Source organism: Myotis myotis, unplaced genomic scaffold, assembly GCF_014108235.1.
Source record: "Myotis myotis isolate mMyoMyo1 unplaced genomic scaffold, mMyoMyo1.p scaffold_m19_p_7, whole genome shotgun sequence".
Taxonomy (NCBI): domain Eukaryota; kingdom Metazoa; phylum Chordata; class Mammalia; order Chiroptera; family Vespertilionidae; genus Myotis; species Myotis myotis.
In genome coordinates this window covers 67662235-67684605 of record NW_023416379.1, presented here as the reverse complement: position 1 = coordinate 67684605, position 22371 = coordinate 67662235, and the positions used below count along the sequence as shown (strand labels likewise).

At 36.9% G+C, this 22371-nt stretch overlaps 1 protein-coding gene across 2 annotated transcripts in view; it reads left to right on the top strand.

Annotated features, from left to right (window-relative positions):
- Nucleotides 1–22371, top strand: part of ADGRB3 (adhesion G protein-coupled receptor B3) — a 689753-nt gene that overhangs the window by 327765 nt on the left and 339617 nt on the right. For both annotated transcript variants that reach the window (XM_036318196.1, XM_036318195.1), the window contains 2 exons: nt 4574–4642; nt 8986–9094. In XM_036318196.1, the coding sequence (XP_036174089.1) occupies nt 4574–4642; nt 8986–9094 (178 nt within the window). The remainder of the gene's footprint in view (nt 1–4573; nt 4643–8985; nt 9095–22371) is intronic.

The window sequence follows — 22371 nt, the reverse complement described above, 5'->3', positions numbered from 1 at the left end:
TCTATTGCTTAGGGCTTGTCTTTGACTCTCAGTGCCCAAGTATTTTGCTGGTGGGTTAAGGGGAGGAGAGCACACCTGGGGGACTCAGATATCTTAAATCATTAGCCTAATCTACAACTCTCTTTCTACATGGAATTCAGGAAAAGCTCAACACTATGACATGCTTCAGTATATCTATATAAAGTTATATATAGCTCATGAAATATTTGTCAAGTAGAAGGAATCAGACGTTGGATGAAGAATTATTTACCACTTTCCATAAAAGAAAGTGTCCTTTCAGTCTCATGTCATCCAACATAGGAATTGCACTTTGTTGTTTTGTTTGTTTTCATTTTTTTATTTAAATTCTTTATTGTTTAAAGTATTACATAAGTCTCCTTTTTCCCCCATTGATCTCTCCCCGGCTGCCCCCACTGCCCAGCAAGTGCTCCCCCACCCCCGTCTGTGTCCATTGGTTTTGCTCATATGTATGCACACAAGTCCTTTGGTTGATCTCTTACCCTCTCACTCCCCCCACCCCGCTTTCCCTTATAGGTTGGACAGTCTATTCCATGCTTCTGCTAAGGGAAATAAGCCAGTCAGAGAAAGATAAATACCACATGATCTCACTCATTTGTGGAATGTAATGAGCAACATAAACTGAGGAACCAAAATAGAACCAGAGTTGTAGGAATTGCACTTTGAATGTGGCAGAAACTTGTGTGCTTCTCTTTATAACAACCATTTACTGCACTGATTTTCATAATACTTCCTGCAAAGAAAAAGCAGAGTCATGCCTTTTGTGTCCGATAATTGCTGGGTACAGTGCCTCTCACGTAGTAGGTGTTTTATGACAGCGACACTGAAAACTCCTCTCAGCAGAATGCATCCTTAGGAAGGGCAGCTTTTTGCTGAACGAATTATAGACGCTGAAGTTAGTGGTGGATCAGCTCTGTGCTCTTCGTATTGCCCAGAGAGGATTAGGCTATAAAAGAGGATCGGAGAGAGTGCCGCCGGTTGTGGAAGTCTATAGCAGTGTTATAGATGCATATTTGCCATAATGTGGCTATAAAGACAAATCATGCAGCCAGTCATAAAAAAGATAACACAGGGGGCATAAAATCATAACGCTGCCATATATCCAGCACTTAGTATGTGTCAGATACTGTGCTAAGACTTAGCTCCAAGCTTCACAACAGCTATTATCATCTCTTACAGGTTAGACAAGAAAGACACGGGTGGGCAACGTTAGCCCACAACTACCCAGTTTATAAATGTTGGGGAAACTTCAAACCAGGTCTGTCTACTTAAAGCTCTAAACTTAGACTCTGCCAAGGACACTCCATTTTCCAGATAAGTTTAGGCCATAGAAGTCAGGCCTGATCAAAACACAGCAAAACAAAGATCTGTCACACGCCACTCAAGGGCTGACATAAGTGACCTGCTCCATGAGTTATCCAAAGAGAGATATTACCACAAGTAGCGGAGCTCTTAAACAGTCCAGCGAGTAGAGGATCTGTTGCCATGAAAGGCACTTAATTCTTTCCTCAAAACTTCAGTCAAGTGGCCTGAGACGCTACGAGTGTCCTGTTCACAATACGGTGCTTGGTTCTGCTCTGTTTATCTATCAGCCTGACCTTTGAGTAAATGTCAAAGTGAATTTATTTATTTATTTCCAGTGTGCATGAGACATATTTGAGGAGCAGGATCAGCTCAAATGAATGATGCTTGAGTCTTGTTAAAACCTGAGGTGTACTGACTTTGTGACTTCATTACAGTCACGTGTCACTTAAAGATGGGATGTGTTCTGAAAAATGCCTTATTAGGCGATTTCACTGTTGCCTGAATGCTTAGGGGCCATGATAAACAAAATGACACGAGATTAAATTAAGCAAAAAAGAGAAAATGAATCAATCAAGAGACATGAGATGTACGAGGCTGCTGCTGGCTTAACATGGCACACTATGTTACAGCAAACATTTTTTTTTATAAGTAGAAAGAGTATACTCTAAAATAACAATGAAAAGTATAGTAAGTACATAAACTACTATCATAGTCATTTATTATCATCATCAAGTGTTATGTGCTGTACATAATTGTATGTGCTATAGTTTTATACCACTGGCAGCACAGTAGGTTTGTTTACACCAGCATCAGCACAAACATGTGAGTAATGTGTTGTGCTATGACTTTAAGGTGGCTACGATGTTACTAGGTAATGGGAGTTTTCCAGCGCCATTATAACTTATGGAACCTCCGCCATATACAGTCCATTGTTGTCCAAGATGTTATGTGGTGCATGACTGCATTTCTTTTAAGTCAGGATCTCATGAGACACCTGCTGTGGACAAGGCTGAGGATACACTGATGAACAAGAAATACTGGCTCCCATAAATGCCCCTCAACCCCCTCTTAAAATATTTGGGCTTAGCTCACTGTGCCTCTGCATAGCCCCACAACTGATGGTTCCCAAATTAGTAGACAGGGAGGTAAAAGGAGTTTATTCTGTACTACTTTCTCACACTGATTTAGTAAAGTCTGATTTATTGGCCTTAGAAAGTGATAAAAACACATTTCTTATACTCTCTGGTTAGTTGAATGTAATTTAATAATTTGCGTTTTTGATGTGTGCCCTTTGCTGATTTAAAAATAACCAAACTCTGAATTTATCATTTTGATTCAGGAATTAACTGGCCTTCATATACAGTGTAGTAGTTACTGACCCACTGTGAGCAAACCATTCTTTGTGAAGTGTTTTCCCAGAAATGGAGATGGTTTTATACAAATCACTCCCCCTTCTGGTGCTGTCTCTTGTTAGCAGCAGCATGCATTTTGTGTAAAAGCTGGCAGGGGTTAGGATGCAGATCAGGGTCCTGGACCTCAGCACAGCTGACTGGCATGGACAGGGATGAAATCTGCAACTTCTGCCTCATTAGCAACCGGTCTCCTACTGAGTTAACCAGCCTTAGGCAATTGGCGAATGCTGAAGGTTAATTCTTTCTGCCCATAGGTAAAGTTACAGCTCAATGAACTAAGCCCTTAAAATGTTATAGCTCCATCCAGGACATTTTAAGTGGGGGGAAAAATGGCTGGTAGTACAAAAAGGTGAAATGAATTGCAAACAAGTCTAAAACAGACTTGCAATTTTTTCCAAGAGTTGTACAAAATATTCTGTGACTTTTATAGAGGGTATGACTCAAAACATGTTTCAACCATCTGATTGCCAGAAACTATTAAAATAAATAGTACAAATAGGGCAATTAAATATAGACACCAACAGTGTCAAACCACATGAGAAAAGAAATGAAGCAGCTTTGTTTTTCTTGTAAAAACACCCAGGTGAATTTATTTGGAATTAGAATAAAGGCCTGCTTTGAAAAGCTAGATAGGGAGGAAGACTGAAGAGAATAAAAAAATGATGATTATTCCCCCCTCGAGGGAGTCCTTTTCTGAACTAATATATTCGTATGAGGCCTTGCTCCTGCTGAATTATACACAGACCAGTTAGTAAAGCCTCCAGGCACAGAACCAAGGGCTACTGCCTCTGTAGTTTAAGTCTAATGTCATGGATTCATTTTACACTTCCTAGGCGTCCAGCGATCCCAGGTCACTGCTCATCCTCCACAGACACCTGGCTTTCCTCTCCTGGCTCCTGTGTCTTGCAGACACTGCGTTTGAGAGCTCAGGGAGGTCTCCCCAGTAAGCATCCCTGTGTGTGAAATAATGTGACACCATGGAACCGAACTGAGCCCCATTCTCTGGCAATGTGGACCCTGGGAATGAAAAATGAATGTCAAAGTGTGCCTGTCTGCACATAAAGAGAAAAATCGAAAACTCGTTTTGAGTACTGCTAGCCTAAGGCCAAGCCAGGAGGTCCTTCAACAGTTACTTAGGGATGAGGGTAATAGCAAGAATTTGGAACTTCAGTATGAACATGTTACTGTGTCTATTCATTCCTCCACTTAGCTTCCTGGCGGGAGGCAGAGGACCAAAGAAAGCAATTCGAAAATAGCTCAGGTGTATTGAGAGTGTACCATGTGCTAAATGTCAGGTACTTGGAAAACTGCATGTAATTTTTGAAATAGGGAGTTGTAAATATTAAGGAAGACCAACCAGGAAGGACAGAGACCGGATCCAACTGAGGAAGCTGGTCACTTGCCTCAGCTTTGCTCATGGGGTTGCCCTCACTATAATGCTCATTGAAACTGCAATTCAAGTAGCAAGCGCGGTTCACAACCGGTTAACTTATAATAACAGAAACATGGGACTTTCATAACAAAAGGAAGAAAACTCATTTCTAGCAATAGTGTGACAGAAAAGAATATAGAGTCATAATAGATCAAATTATTGTGACATTGTTTTACCTTTCCTGATGTCTTCTGAGGTGTACATGTAAAGTTATGTAGAAATTCTAGAATTATGGTGCTGAGAAAGGGTCCTCAGAGATCTTCTAGATTTCTAGAATAATATGTTAGGGCCATACAACAATACTGCGAAGGGTTTATACCCTCATCATAAAATCAGACCCAATGGATATTGTTGAAAAGTACATTCTCTCCTGTAACATTAAACCTTTATCTAATTTAATTTTCAGAACTTCTTTCAAATAGTTAGCAACCTTCTAGATGAAGAAAACAAAGAAAAATGGGAAGATGCACAACAGGTAAGGTTGGAGTTATTTCATGATGTAAAATGAAGTTGGTTAAATAAAGTTTAAAAATATGTGAAGAAATTAATGGCTTGCCTTTTCAAGAATATCAAAGGGGACTTTTAGAAGTCATTGTGGATTATATTATACTAATTTTACAGAAACCAAGTTATCTCTCTCATAACAATCAATGGAATGAACAATCTTTCTTAACATGAGAAAACTGAGCAGATTTAACTAATTTATAACTTAAGACATAATAACTATATGCCTTGTCAGTCGGTTTCTTTCCTGTCTTCAGACTGGAAAAACAGCAAATGTAAAAGCACATATTGCAAATGGAACAGTGGGGTATGAAGGAATAAACCATTTGCATTTACCACCACACTATATAGAATCTTGATCATACATGCAGACGTGCACTTTGATCCAAAGCCAAAAGTTGTAAATATGAGTTCTCATTTTAAATGTTTAAATGGAAAATTCTGCCCACCCCCCCTTTCTGCTGTGCATGATCAGTGTAGCAAGTGGCCTTATTGGTTTAGTTATTGTTTTAAAATGCTTTGCACTGCCACTGGTGCAATATTATCTGACATATGGTCAATAATGTTTTTTCTATATTGCAGAAAAAGTAGGTTAGAGGTTAAGAAGAGGAGAATATTTTTTACAATCCTGTAAAAATGTAATTTAACTGAATGTTAAACTTTGTTTTCTACTTGACCCTTATTAAAAACTCCAAGGGAACAATGCATTCTTGAAAATAAGAATATTTTCTGAGGTTCAGATGAGCCATCTACCCCTTCTTCCTTGTAAATCACATCTGGGTCCTGAGGAGTAGGGCATGGCCTTTATTCCTATTATGATAGGAGCTCTAAAAATAATCCAGTGTGGGTCTACCTCATTATCAGGTACCAATTCGGTGCTTATGGCCATAGCAAGGGAAAAAGAAAGTACCCCTTGGTTTAAGACCCTGAATCCTTTTCTACTAGTTTGAATTATATATTTGTCCTTGGCATTTTTTTTCAAGAGGAAAGCCCCATCCACTCATTGCAAGTAAAAGGTCTTTCCTTAGTAAACTGCCACAGAAGCTAAACACATCTTTCTAGAATCCTGGAGACTATTAATTATGAGTATATTTAGAACAAATGTGTAGCATCCTACAATTTGCAATTTATCCGATGCTGGTATTTATTGTGAGGTCCCCACGTGAGTGAATAATGAATGGTGGCAGAACTTCTCAGCAATGGAAAATTCTGAAGCCATATCCAACTATTTACCTGTGATTTTAAGTTAACTATAGTCATATCTTTTACTTATTTTTCAGGAGTGATGATCCTTAATGCTTTTTAAAAATAACCATTTTAAATTAAAAACAACTGTTTTTTGTAGCTTTTGCAAAGAAGTATTTTCATAAATGCAGCCATATGGTAGATGAATCTCCAAGTTTGTGGCACAAAGGGTAAACTCTTCAGAAATAAGCCCGGTTTAAAATCCACCACATAGTCCCTAGTCCCGAGTGGGCCCCCTTATCTTATTTTAGCGTAATTGCCTCAGCAAAATAAAATATAACACGTGGCTGTATAGGCATTTGGAAAATATGACACTTTTGAACAACAACAACAAAAAACAGAATAATTTCAGAACGTGTTTGCTGCACATCAGCCATAGTTAGGAAGGATGAAACTATATTTAGTTTCAGCATTCTACTCAAAACGTAGTATACTAACGGAGAAAAAAAAGACTACACTTTGTATTACACTGTCTCATATGCCATCACTGTGATTTGAACAGACAAGTCCACTTCAGTCCAGACAAGCCATTTTAATTTCAGGTGTGATACTACGTTCTGCGTTTTCATTATACTGAAAATTCCCTTACCTACAGCAGGAGTGGGCAAACTTCGACCAGAGAGCCAAATCCAGCCTCACACGTGTTGGGTAAATAAACTGGGAATACAAGCACATTCATTCATTTACGTAATATCTATGGCTACTTCTGTGAGACAAGGACAGAGTTAAGTTGTTCCAACAGAGACCCCCGACCCACAAAACTGAAAATGTTCCCTGTCTGGCCCTTTACATAAAAACGTTACCAACCTCTGCTCTATTTTGACTACTGCTGGGGAAATAGAATTAAAAACAAAATCTTCTGTCAAGCTAGCAAACCTCTCCGCAAAGGTAGAAGAGAAAGAAAAGAGTTTTATCTTTTTATTGAATAAGCACTAAACTGCACCAGAATGTGATGGATCACAGGAAATCCACTAAGAAAATGCAAGGACAAAAAGACATCTCACCCCTTTGAATAGCCCAGCGAATACAACAGATTATACACGTGTCCTCAAGATAAACAGTAACTAGTCCTCACGTAAGAGAACTTGATAGCACAATTTGTCACACATAGTTCTTCTGAAATTCACTTGGTAATTGAGGTGACCATGTGTTAGTTAATTGGCTTTATCCAAAGTAAAAACATGAAAAGCCTTATGTTTTAATGACTGAAGGTAGTTTTTCACCTTAGAGCTGGTGCTTGCTGAAGTTCGGTCCGACTGTCCCACAGGAACTGAGAAGTGGGGGCACAGTCTCCCTTTTTACTTTTCAAAGAAAGACACGCCTGGGTCTTTAAGGTGATAAGAGGCTATTTCACTTTTTAAAAGTTTAACCAATATTTCCAGGAGACAGAGCAAGAACTCAACAAGGACTCGTTTTCTAAAGTAAATGCTCTAAGAGAAGAGAAGAAGTGGGGAGCGGGTTTGGGGAAGGGTATCTCTTATTTTCAACAGAGAAAAGTAAGCCTCTTAGTTATGTTTTTTATTGATTTCAGAGAGGGAGAGGGAGAGAGAGATGGAAACATCAATGATGAGAGAGAGTCATTGATTGGCTGCCTCCTGCATGCCCCACACAGGCTCAAGTCAGCAACCTGGGTATGTGCCCTGACTGGGAATCGAACCATGACCTCCTGGTTCATAGGTTGATGCTCAACCATTGAGCCACACCAGCAGGGCAAAGCCTCTTAGCTTAAATTTGTATTTGCCCTTACACTACACATACTCATTTACACATACACCTACACAAAAACAGAAGGAAAAATGCAGTAGTAGCTGGAAGCTTGGAGTGGATGGACATTTTGTGCACATTTTTAGAATGGGGATGGTGACATTTCAGAATTCATATTTCATGATTGGAAATGTAGGTAAGAAATAGAATTTCTCCCTAAGTATTCCTGAATGTAAAAGAAAAACAACTATCTATGCCAAACATTTGTAAATGTAATATCCATGTTTGACATCTTCAAGATATATAAGTAAATACATATCCTCAATGGCTGACTTTTAGACCAGCGCAGCCACAGGTTCCTGTAACATACATGCACTGTGCCTGCTACCCTCAGGGACCAAGTCTCCTCGCTCCTCTAGCCCTCTTCCGGCTCTTCCTGTATGCTTTCCTGCTGATCAGCATGGCTTCCCCCTTCTGCACTAGCCTTTGCAAATACAAAGCCACTGAAACTCTTTAATCCACTTCATTTTTCTCGTGGCTAGAAGCTGCAGTGGTGCTAAATGGCTAAGAGAAATGCATTTAACTTCCAAGGACTCCTTTGCTCTAATATGGCTATATACTAAAGGCTGGCCCAAGAAGCATTATGGGTATGCTTGCTAAATTCATGTCGCCTTTTAAATGGCTCTCATGTTCCACACACTGTGAGTTCTTGGCAGAATTAGGTCGTCTTTAAGAAAGCGCTCATCTGTTTGCTGTGTGTGAGGTGGCGTCATTTGAGGTTTGTTCTGTCTGAGTACCTGTGGAGGACCTACTCTAGAGCTGTTATTATGGTTGTAAAATTATCCCTAAAGGTACTAATACAGCGGGTACTACAATTATTTGAAATAAATATCGCTTCCAAGATATTAGTTATTACGTGGTAGACTTAATAGTTTGTAAATACCTTTATGGGGGCAATAATAGCTGTTTTTCTTCTAGTGTCCATCATATAGATGCTAATAGATAAAATGTAAAAAGCCCCCAAATTTCAGTGTTTGTTCTATGTGGTCTTTCAGTGAAGGAAGGAGCACATCAAAAGTAAAGACACTCTAAGTAGACCATCTGTTAGATATTTTGAGTTTCTATACATTTATAAAGGATTAATCACTGCATCCTATCACTTCCAAAGTTCTTGCTGTGTGACACCTGCTGTCGTTCTCAGCTATTAGCTAAAAAATACAATTGTTGCCAGTTGCAGAAATGTCTTTAAATAAATCAGAACTTGTTTGTGACCTCATTATGTAGTTGGTATTGTTTTTTAATTCCAGTTATCTATTCCATTGCATAGACTTTTTATTTCATTCTAATCTTTTCTTATTTTTGTAGATTTACCCAGGCTCAATAGAGTTGATGCAGGTGATTGAAGACTTTATACACATTGTTGGAATGGGGATGATGGACTTTCAGAATTCATACTTAATGACTGGAAATGTAGGTAAGAAATAGGATTTTTTTCCAAAATCTTACTGAAATTAAAAAAAAAAAAATTGCAAGTATCTGCGCCATCCATTTCTAAGTGTAATTGTCCATTGTTCCTAACTTTAAGTATCTCAGAGTAATGCATTATGGACTCCTGGTGTCTGATTTTTAAATGAACTACCCTCCCCCCCACACACACACACATTTGCATGCATCTGCATTCATTTGTAGGAATGCATAAAGACCTACTGGTGTTTATCTGCACATGTATATTTAAAGGAGAATATGTGCTTCTTTTTCCATTGCCAAATGCTCATTGCTCTTCAATCTAATGTTGAAAGCATATAATATACACTTGAGTGTGTTTCTTAAGAAAATGAGTCTTTATAATTCTCCATATGAGGATGCCGAGTTCCTCTCCTGCTAGTGGTCCCGAGGAAGTGCTGGATCTGCATGGGTTGTAGAAGGCTTCAGAATACCTTTAAGGGTCATGATCATGGTGCTATTGCTGCAGTTTCTTTCTTCCTGAGTGGCTCCCGAGACACACTGGATCTCTCAGATTCCTCTGTAGTGGGTTCTGTAATGCTAGGGTACATACATTGAAAACACATTTCCTCCTTATTTGCCTTAACATTGTCCCTTATAGAGAAAAGTTACATAGCAAAACCTACACACACTTTGAGGCTGCCACAGTTTTATTGAGCCAACAATAATTAACCAAATGGCACTTTTCTCTTTGTAGTTAAAAAAAAAAATGGTAAGAGCAAAAAAATTGTCTGATCTTAAATGCATTGAATTGATATCCGTTTATAGTTTTCTCATTTCTTAAAGCTTCCTTTCGTGATGTTATTATAATTCAGAAAGATTTTCTTTTATCTACATGCTATAGTACAGAGAGTAATGTGTTTAAATAAACATCTTCACATTCTTATTCACTGGATGTTTAAGCATTAGTTTCTGGCTCAGGAAGAGTCCTAACTTAGTAGGGAGTTCAACTGGTATAGAGCATACTTTTTCTATGATTAAGACTTTTATATTTATTTGATTTCTTCTGAAGGTCCTTTAGTCCCTCGGAGACTCATTTGATCCTAAGATATCTTTTACAAGGGTGACTTGACCTCAACTCGCAATGAGTAATAGCTAACTACCAGTAATATTCTCCAGTTGAGGAAAGCCTATACAATGGAATCTGAAGACATTTTCTTCCCCATATAGCATCTTCATGCAGCATAAGGTTTTACCAGTCAAATTTATATTGTAATTCACATTCAGAGTCAGTTTGATGGCCCACATTTTCCCCAGAGAGGGTGTTCAGCAGCTTGCGCTGGTTCAGGAATGGAATGAGCTAATCCTTGCTAGGGCCAATGACAAGAAAAAGGACCACAGAATAGTATCTTTGTTGATGAGTTCAGAAACCCAAGCAAATCCAAATTATATGTCCATTCCAAAAGTAGGTAAGCAAGAGAAGAAAGGTACTCTATAGGTAAGGGATAGTATGTTGAACTATGATTTGGGGGGCACCTGGGAAGAACCTGGGAGTTTCTAGGGATGGTGGTCATTCAAGTTGGGACCACACTCCTAAGGGCCTTATTTCTGACTTCTTTTCTGAGAAAGAACATGAAGACAGCTCTGCCAGATGGGATAATTCTCAAAGTAATGTACCAGAAAAATTGAAAAGAAACAAATAGCTATTGTGTGTGTTTTTTTTCTTTTCGTAAGGGTTAATATCAATTCTGAAAGGTATTGTTAATTAAAAGTATTATCAGAGTAATGCATAGCATTTGTTCAAAATGTATTTAGAGAAAACTCTAAAAGACAAAGCCAATTCTAGAGTCTAGAAAACTTAATTTGAATCTTGAAGCAGGCTGCTTGAATAACATCATATCAAATTCTCCATAGTACCAGTATGATTTACATAAAATTCCATAAATTTCAAACATCATTTCCTCTTTACCTTTCTCTGGACTTCCCAAAATTGTATTTTTGAAATATTTGTGTATTATTATTTTTTGCATTTTGATTAGGTTCTCTAGGTTTGCCTACTTTCTTTATCATCACTAAACTTTTAAAAAAGAAATTGTTGATTTTTTTAGAGAGAAAGGAAGGGAGAGGGAGAGAGAGAGTGAGAAACATTGATATGAGAGGGAACATTGATGAGCTACCTCCTGAATGCCCCTTATGGGGGATGGAACCCGCAACTCAGACATGTGCCCTGACTGGTAATGGAATCAGCTACCTTTGGTGAACCAATTGAATCACCCAACCAATTGAATCACGCTGGCCAGGGCTATCATCACTAAACTTTAAGAAATGTGCTAAGCAGCCCAGCCAGTGTTGCTCAGTGGTTACCAGTTCTCTGGAAACCTCTTAGACCAGTAAAGTTACACATAAAATTAAGCATCATAATTCACTAGTATCGAATTGGATAATATGAATAATTGCTATTAATAGTCTTTTAAAAATATATATTTTATTGACTTTTTATAGAGAGGAAGGGAGAGGGATAGAGAGTTAGAAACATCGATGAGAGAGAAACATCGATCAGCTGCCTCCTGCACACCCTCCACTGGGGATGTGCCTGCAACCAAGGTACATGCCCTTGACCGGAATAGAACCCGGGACCCTTCAGTCTGCAGGCCGACGCTCTATCCACTGAGCCAAACCGGTTAGGGGACTATTAATATTCTTTATGTTATCCAATTTGGTACTAATATATGATTTCGTAATTATACTGTTTATCTGACATTTCCAAGATATTTGGATAAGGACACACTTAGAGACTATTTTACATTAGAAATTGTAAAACGTGAGTTGGTACTGATTTATCTTATATCCAAAGTCCAAATATTAATTATCTGGCATCAAACTCATTAAACTGAAAACACACACGCTTGCATGCACACATACACACAGCATGTGTGATAAACAGAGACTAGGTAATTGAGAATGGTTCATTATTCCTGATGGCCGTTTTCTTCACAGAGTGTTGGATTAAGACTACTTCAAGAGCTTCAAGAGATCATCATGTGTTTTCAAGAGATTACAATTTTTTTCATAAAGCCTTTATGCATAGCCACCTCCCTTCTCTGGAAGATAGATAATAGGTACTTGAAAAAGAGACAAAGTTGAACAGCCAAAAATAAATGTCATAAAGACCATAAATTCAATAAGAGAGTCAGAACCTTGCTGATTCCCCAACTTTAAATATTTTCAGTGTTTTTGTTTTCTGGTTCCTGGTTTAGAAAGAAGGAGTCAGAAGCAGACACAGTGCTGTTAGAAGCACATATGTAGCAAATAAAATAGATGAAATGCTGAAACAATAAGGACCATGAGGTACTGAAAGAATGTACCAGAGTATGGAGTCCACACTATGGGAACAAACTACTCCTCATTCCTCAGACTTGAGGACAGTATGTCTAAGACAAAGGGCAATCATTTATTTATTTATTTGTTTTTAAATCCTCACCGAGGATATGTTTTTGTTGATTTTAGAAAAAGGGGGAGGGGGGGGGAGGACATGGATGTGAGAGAGAAACATCAATTGGTTTTTCCAGTATAGGCTATTACTGGGCTGGAACCCACAACCAAGGTATGTGCCCTGACCAGGAATCAAACCAGCAACGTTTTGGTGTATGGGACAACCCTCCAACCAAATTAGCTAACCAGCCATGGCCAAAGGACAATAATTTAGGTCTAAAGACATGGCCTTTATTCATCGAGATGATAGTTTCTATGATCTAAATAATATGGCAGGAAAATAAGTGACATATTTTGGAAAGACATCTTCAAAAATAGTTCAAATGAAAAGTTTTGAAGCTTTTTAAATTAAAAAGTGTCCCTACCTGTCTCAGCTTTTGATAGATAAAATGCTCTAATATGCTAACAATCTGAACAGTTTGGTATATACGTATGCATGTTCAGTTTTGGAGGGAGCAGGCCCATAGCTTTGATCAATTTTCAAAAGACTTATGATCTCAAAATGTTTGACACAAGGTTTGGAAGAAATACTTTTATGAACAAATATATTAAACAAGCTAATGCATTTGTAAAATAATTTATCTTCAATGAAATACTTATTTTTCATATTCACATATGAATATGAAATTCAAAATAGACACATAATGATTATAATAAATGAAAGTTAATGAGCATTTACTAAAGACTAATCACTCTACTAATAGCTAATATAATTACTGATTGAATGAATTAATGAATAAATATGAAAACTGATATTCTACAGAGAGATTTCAACTTTCAATATGCCTCAGGTTATTATAAAATTGTATTCTAAATGTTCTAAATATTCTGTATAAGTGATTTTTATTTCAGTAAAAAATGTGAATTTTTAAAAAACATTTTTATTATCCAGTAAGTCAGGAAGATCAAATCTTAATATTATTTAAAATTAGTTGTCTTCACTGAAAATATTCTTTAAAGATTTGTTTAAACTTGCTTTCTATACTTTCTCTCCAAACATTTTCTCTTCAGTCTCTTGCAGTTCAGCATTTCCCTCATCACTTTCCTGAAACTCCTCTCTGAAAAGCCTTCTGGAAACTCCCCATTCACAAATTAAACCTCCTGTATTTCAACCTTCATGTCCTCTGTACCTTGCTGACCACACTCTTTTGAAATTGTACCTTTCATTATCATTTCTATATCTATTATAGTATAAAATGTAATTAAAGGATAAAAGTTAGATTTTTTTTTTTTTTGGTACAGAGAGGATGAAGGACTGAATGGAAAAAAGTAAATAATTTGAGGCCCAGCTGTTTTCACTTCCAAAGCTAGACTAGAATGTGTGAGATCTCCCATGACCAATCATAGGGCCCACTCATGCATTTCCATTGTTCTGAAGATTTGTCTAAGGCTGCAGCAGAGTGTTTTATCCTTGTGTTTTTTTTCCATTACGCTTTTAGTCCATCTGTTTTGCATAAGAACTCCATGTAGCATGTAGCAATTTATATTTTTTTTATTTATAAGGAAGAATCTTCTGTTCTTTAGAAATTGTTTTAATTTTGAACTTGGAACTACTAGTAGAATTGCACTCATCAAACTGAATTCAAGGAACATCAGTGATGTGTTGCATGTTACTAGCCTACTATCTATGTTCCATTTTAAAAAATGATTTATATCTTACTATTTCCCTAAGTAATTCAGGTCATTAAAAAGAAATGAGTAATCTTAGCATGAGATTGCAGTCTATTTGTGGACATAAACAAAAACAAATAAGAAAATAAAATAGCAAGTGCACTTGGTATGTGTCATAAAAAACAAGTGTTAAGAAACTCATTCTAAGAGATAGTGTTCTGTGTAAAGATCTAGAAAAACTTAGGAAGGAACCACTTAGTGTTGACTTTGAAAGGTAGACTGGATCATTGACAGTTTCACATAAAGGAGCGTGAGTGACAAAGAGATGGTTATGTTCCAGAACATTCTTTAGCAAAAAACAGTATAGAGATGAGAAAGTTGAGGTTGTGTGTAGGGTATAAATGGCCTATTTTGATAAAAGCATATATGTATGGAAGTAAAGGTGAAATAAAATCTAAGAAGTGTAGGATGGTTCTGAAGACAATAGGAGCTACTAAAGCTTAACTTGATGAGGGTGGTGCTTTGGTAAGTAATGTGTTTATAGCAGAAAGAGAATTTGTTGAAATTGAGAAACGCTATAAATGTGAACACTAGAAGGCTTTTTACCATAATCCATGTAGGAGAAAATGAAGACTTGAATTACTGGTAGTAGAAATAGTAACCAAAATGTGGTTATGAATTTGAGATTGTCTGATGGTAGAAAAGGCAGCATTCCATAACTGACTGAGGTAGAAGACAGGAGGGAGGAATTGAGATTATATTTATTGGATGAACATTTGAGCATGTCTTTTACATATTAATATTTAGATTCAAGTGTGACCCTCAAGTGAAAAAAATAAAATGAGGCCTTGAACTTTTGTAGAGAAGTGAAATTTATGATACATACTTGGTAATTGACTGTGTAAAAGTGATCGTTGAAGCCACAAATTTTTTTTCTACTATTAGGACAATAACAACAGAGAAAAGATGTAAGGTGTTGCCTAAAGAGTCAGAGTTAGAATAAACAGAGAGAGTATGTATAAAGAGTTTCAGAACAAGACAGCATAAAACCATTGTCATGTAATTAATAGGAGAGAAAGAGCATTTCAGAATGATTATGCTACTTATATTAATTGTTCAGCATATTAGCATTAAGCAAAATTGTATGTGATTGTTGATGATATAAGAATACTTCTCCAGGAAAAGTGCAGACATGGTTCTTTGTGTGGTTTCAATGGATCACAACCTTAACACTTTGATAAAATTATCTCCAAGCATTTACTTTGCACAGATGAATGCTGTAGATACACGTATTGCTATTTTACAACTTTCCTTTGGAACTATTCAAAGTTAATAATATCGTATTAAAAGGGAACACTTTCAGGCTAACGATATCTCAAATACGGAATGTTATAATTGTTAGCTGTAGAGAATTTCAAATGTGGCTTCTATATGTAAGCCCTAAGAGATAAAAGATTTCAAAAAGTATTGTTTCAGTTACTCTCCAGTAATCCAATAAGGCGAGTGCCTTACAAACATTCAAGTTGAGACATTTTTCTTTGCCAAGCTAAATATCACTGTCTATTCTCGGTCTAGAAATATGAAATCCTGGGCTTTTCAGAATGAACATTCATACTTGATTTTTTTTTTCTGAAATTGAATCAAAATTTAATCTGAAGAATGGCATAATACAATTTAACATCTTTCTCTCTACAACACTGTCTCATAAATATCAAGTCTTTGTTATTTCTTATACTCACTGGTAAATTTAATCATTTCTTTGGTAGAATATCTTGTTCTTCATTTGAGAAGCAGAACTTCAATCTGATGATGTAATTATAAAAATAAAGTGGTTTCTCTTTCTTGGCTTATTTAACTTTCTGTTGCTGCTGACTTTCATCGCTCATACATCTTCACTTCTTTAACTTCCTTTCTCTAGAGATAAGACACTTATAGTCAGTTGACACTGAGCCTGAGAAATACGCAATTCAACATCTATTTTTGTTTATTTTTTTTTAATCTGTAGCACCTGACAGTTAAGTCAGCTAGACTTGAGTCTGAAAATGTCTAATTCTACCCTCACCTTCTGGCTTTCTACCACTCTTTCTTGCTAGATACATGAAGTAAGTGGTGTGTTTTTTTGTAGATCAGAAAGAAAAAAAACTAAAAATTCCTGTGTGGTTTTTTTTTTTTTTTTTTTTTTTATGCTACTAACACACTGGTCCCCTTGAGAAAATAAATAGTTCAAACATAGTTTTAAACTATTACTTGGAATGATATGCCACATTATGAGTTCGTATTGCTGGTTTAATAGAGATTTCTCTATGTATTTTTTATGACCCACTTTTTCCAAATGGTTAGGGGTGTAGGCACTGAGGATGTTGGTTGTGAAGGGCCTTTTAGACCCTTCTAGTGGCAAGCAAGACATGCACCTCAGTGGGTGTGGATGGTCTCCCTTCCACCCAGCTGAGGACTCCCATTTTTGTGGCTCCCTAGTGTCAGTATAAGAGATTTAATCAGCTTTAGCGGATCTTATGAATATCAGGTTCTGTTCTAGGTACTGAGAATTTTCAGTAAACAAATTAGACAACACTGTTTGCTCATATGAAACTTGTTCTACAGCAGAGACAGGTGTCAAACAAGTGCCAGTTAGCATGCCCAGTGGTTATAAGTGATATGAAAGGAAACAAAGCCATCCACCCAGGTGAGGAGTTGGAGTGAAGAGAGGAGAGAGTTTTCTTAGGTTGATGGTCATGAAAGGCTCTCATCAGAGAAGTGGTATTTGAATATGTACCTGAATGCCCGGAGAGTGTGAGACACCATGATATGTGGGGACAGAACATTTCCAGCAGAAGGAACAATAAATACAAGAGCCATGATGCCTCCATATGCTTGATATAGTGCAGGCACTAAAGGTCAGTGGCGCTGGAGTGGCTGAGGGAGGGACTATGGAAGGAGATGAGGTCTGAAAGGGAAGGAGTGCCAGACTGTGGATGGCACTAGGCTTTTGACTAGGTCTGAATGAGATGCAAAAACCACTGAAGGTTTGAGCAGAAGAACGACCTGGTCTGATTTATGTCCTACAAGGACCATTATAACTATGGAGTGGAAACTAGTAAACCATTGGGGATATGGCTGGATATAGAGAGACTGGTGGTGTATTGATTGCAATAGGCAAGATGAGGGAGTTCAGTGGTTTGGACCAAATGCTAGTGGAAATAGTGAGAAGAGGTCAGATGCTGGAGGCATATAAATGGTTGATCTGACAGACTTTACTAATGATTAGAAGTGGGGTGTGAAAGAGAGAGAAGGTTCAAGGATGTTTCCATTACATTGCCAAGAACCCAACTACAAAAATAAGACAGATTTCTTTCCAAATCTGTATACTATAAACTAATGTTATAAACCTATTTTGGTGATCATTTAAATGTTTCTAAATTTTAGGATCTAAAACAAATTGTTTGTTGTATCTCTTCTTTTTTTTAAAATTGCATTGCTATATAATTGACATATTACATTGTATTAGTTTAGGTGTGCACCATAATGACTTGATATATGTATATGCTGTTAAATGATCACCACCGTTACATTAGTTAACATTCATCATCCCATATAGTTACATTTTAAGATCTACTCTATTGAAAACTTTCAAATATACAGTTCAGTATTATTAACTAGAGTCACCATACTGTTGTTTTGTGTGTTTTTTTTTACATATTCCTTTTCCAACACAAATCCTTGCACTTGCAGTTAAGGAATGTTATCCTTTGAAGCCATCAGCATTCTGTCATCAGTCCACTATCTGTGTTATTGCACAAAAGCTAGAATGAAAGTGTTCATTAAAATGACTGTTTAAAGCTGTAATTAAGATTGAGCTGCCAGTTAACAGGTGAGACAAATCCTACTTCCCTACCATTTTTGTGTTTCTTCTATCTATAAAGCCATGGAACCTCAAGAATGGAAGAATTCTTAGGAGTCAGCAATTTAGCCATAAAAATGATCTCTCCAGCTTTTTAAAAAAATGTTGATTGTAGTAGTACTACAGGCATAGTTACAACCTTGGGCCATTATTAAATAATACTTCTTGTCCCTAAGAAACTTGCACTAGTAAACATTGTTAATAACCGTTCTTTCTCATTTTGAGTAACCCAGATGCCCTAATCTTTCCCTCTGTTATCCCTGCATTATGCCAATTGCTAGCTCTAATCCTAACTACTGCTCTGCTGTGAATCTCCCAGATCATTAATAGCTTTTGCTTCTTTATAATAGTTTAATTTACCATTAAGAAAGAATAAAATCTATATGTCACTGCCTCATAACACCTGTTTTCTTACAGTACCTTCTGTATAGATTATTTAAGTCTACATTTTAAAGAAAATCCCCTAGTATCAAATAGTGGTTATTATTCTAAGGGACTCTTTTCAGAAGTGAATACAATGATAGGAAAAATGTTTGGTAGAGTATTCCATATATTATGTAGCACTTGCCAAATTAACACTTTTAACAAATATTCATGATACTATTTACTCCTAACAACCTTGCTGTCAGTGTTTTGGCCATCCACACAGTTTGCCCTACACCAGTGCTTCCCATTCAGAGAGGATGCATTCTTATCCCGTTGCATCTTAATAAATGCAAGTTAAAGATTTGTTTTGTTATCTTGCTCAGCCAACCACATTCTAACCTACTTCTGTTATGTAAAAAAACTTCACTGTAATTTTTGAAAAGATTCCACAGAAATCTTACTAACATATTTTGTATTTCTACATCAAGGGAGAATGACTTCTGACCTTTATTTTTATTTGTAGTCATGTGTTTCATATATATCTACTTTATTTAAAAAATTAAAATTGTTTTTCTGGATATTCACACATGTTTAAAGGGTGCCTGAATTATTTTTTGTAGTGAATCTTTATAACATATCTAGTCACTGAAAATTTTGTGAACTTAGGTTGCTCATTTAGTCTTCATTCCTTTAGCAACTGTCTCCTGGAGAATACCTAGGTAAAGACCAAATCACTGAGGCCTATTATTTCTTATGAATATTTATATTTACTGGGAAAATGCTTGTGGTCTAAAAAACCAAATGAGGTCACACAAAACCCAGTTGGAAATGTGCAACATCTAGAATACACAGTGATGCTCAGCAGCATTGGAGCATGACAGGAAAGGCAGAGGAAAAGTTGACTTCTACCATTTCTATGCATATCTATGGGGAAAGAGTTCAAGGCCTAAAGAATAGAATGTATGTAATGGAGGCGGTGAACATGCACATTTTAGTGGTATATTGTGTATCTTGGTATATTGTATATTTTGGACATGAATTGTGAAAGCTCTCCTGAAATAGAAAAAACACAATTTCACCCGGCCAGAGTGGCTTGGTTGGTTGAGCATCACCCTGTGCACCTAAAGGTTGCTGGTTCAATACCTGGTCAGGGAATATACTTGGGTTGTGTGTTAGGTCCCAGATCAGGACACCTACAGAAGGCAGTTGATCAATGTTTCTCTCTCTTTCTCCCTTCCACTCTCTGAATTCAAGAGAACATATGTATTTTAAAAATCACCCCACAATTTCAAGATTTCTAGTGAGAATACAGACAAAGAATTCTTGGGTTTCTCTCATACTGGCACACAGACCTAACCACCAACATCTGGGGTTGGAGTTTTCTTTAATTATTCTCTAGAAAGAGCATCCGTTTCTGCGAAGAAGTTACTCCTGACTGTGCCCTAGGGAGGGTGTGAAGAGGAGTTTGTGTAAAGGGACCAGTGTTTTGCCTCAGCTCAAAGTGTCTGGAGGAGGACTGCAAGTAGGGAAAGGCTTTCAGAGGTGGGATTAGCACAGAAGCCAGATGGGAATTTAAATGGCTTCCCAGTTCCCTGGAGATGCGGCAGCTGAAAGATGTGGGAATCTGTCTTCACAGTATGATTTCATTCTTCTGGTGGGGACTCTTTCCTTCAGAATCTGGTAGACTTGCACTTAGAGTACAGAAGAGAGATATGAAATCTGAAGCCTGCAAAAAACAAAATTTGCATGTTACAAAAGGATGTCGCTGGTCTCTATTGGTTTATGCAATAAGGATTTGAAATTACTAAAATCTGCCTGGTGCATGCCTTCTTTCTGATTTTGCTGTTCAACTCAATTGGAAGGATATTGCTGTGACTTTGTGTGAATATGAAAAACAATTTCATTTTAACTGTCTCTATGGCAATGCTTGCTTATCTCTATGGTAATAGCGGCCTGCCTCTGTAACAATAACCAGTGAAGAGAAAAAAAAAAGGCACTGATTCCCTTTCAATATTTTTTCTATTTTTTTAAAAAAATTTGGTAATAGCAAGAATTCTGTGCTAAATTATTCCTCTTCTCCATTGCTTCCTTCACTGAATTCCAAATACATAGATTCTCATCTGAATGTGACAACTGAAAAAATATGACTCAGATGAAAGATCAGAGCCCTTTGTGTTGATGCAAGCAGGGATGCTGTTTTGTATCTAGGAAAACATGCTGGCTTTAGAGCTAGATTCGGCTGCAAACCTGGGCTATTCTACAACTGACTGACCTTCTGCAGGTTATTTTATCTCTAAAGCCCTCAGTTTTCTCCTTTCTGAAGTAGAGATTATAATATCTTCCCTGCGGAGTTATTGTAAAGATGAAAGATAATATATATTTAGCACATGGCATGTAATAGGCCCTCAGTAATCGGCAGTGGACAAGTGTAGGGCCAAATCTGGGCTGTGCCACTGACTGGGTGTGTGGTATTGGTCAGGTCACTCAGTGCCCCATAGCCACAGTCTGCCCCTCTAGGAAGCTCCTAAAGTTCCTACGTAATTTAATAGCCTTAGTTATTTTTATTTTACTCACATCTCAATAGTAAACTTATTGTTTATGACAGAAAGTAGCATCTCAGATTTCTAGGCAGATAATATAACTGAACCTAGAAATATATTTAGAAAACAAAGAAACATAGAGACACATCACAAGTGGTGATTGTGTCTCTATGTTTCTTTGTTTTCTGAATATGTTGTTATTTATTTTAGAGAGGAAGGGAGGGGAGAGATAGAGACATCAATGATGAGAGAGAATCATTAATCAGGTGCCTCCTGAACACCCCCTACTGGGGATCAAGCCCAAAACCTGGGCATGTGCCCTGACCGGGAATGGAACTGTGACCTCCTGGTTCATGGGTGGATACTCAGCCACTGAGCCACGCCAGTCGGGAATGTCTGTATGTTTTAAAATGAGTTTGTTACACAATTTTCTTCTGTGGTACAATTACCCTAAAACCCTAGAAACATTTCAACTTGATTTGCACTTTGCTATCTTAAGAAGCTACTCCTCTCCTCCATGTATTTATTTGTCACTAATCATATCCTAGGTCCCTTTAATGGCTCATACAAAGGAATCTTTTCTACTTTCACTTTATAACTTCTGCTCCTTAACATGTAATCTATCACCTGTAGTCTTCAAAATTATAGCAGTTATCTCTGTAGAGGCATCAAATAATTCTGTACTATTATTATATCCCCCTGAATTCATAAATGAGTCCATTCTCTTTTATTTTTAAATAACATCTTTTGAACAAAAATATTTTTCTGCTTTTATTACCTACTGAAAATTTTTGCATGAAGAGTTTCAACTTAAGAAATGTAAGTAATTACTCCTGTGGCTAATTTAATGTGTTTTCTTTCATTTGATCTTCTATTTCAGTCTGTGCCTTATGAATATGAGGGAGCAGATGCGTGTGTACCTGTGTGTGTGTATGTGTGTGTATGTGTGTGTGTGTGCGTTCTAAAATATTTATCAGTGTTCAAACCTGCAATGCAGTTATTATAGATGGATGCAGTTGTTTTAAAATTCATGCTATGGGCTTAGGGGGAAATTAGTGGGGTTTATTTTATGTTACATCAAGGAATAAATATACATTTTAATAAAAGTTAAACTAAATTGAAAATCCAATAATAAGATTTAAAGGACATATGACTTACATGCTGAACAGTATTTTATTCAAGGTTTAGCTGGTAACTACAAAATAGAATGTTATACATAGGGGGACTGAATAGTTCTAAGGGAATAATTTATACTGGATAATAGGTTATATATCTAATATACATATTTTGAAATGAAATAAAGGCTGATATATTGAAATTATTAGTAGGATTCTAAATACAGTAGGAACACAGAGGGACATAATTGAGATGAAGATACTGAAATAATTTCTTTGCCACTGC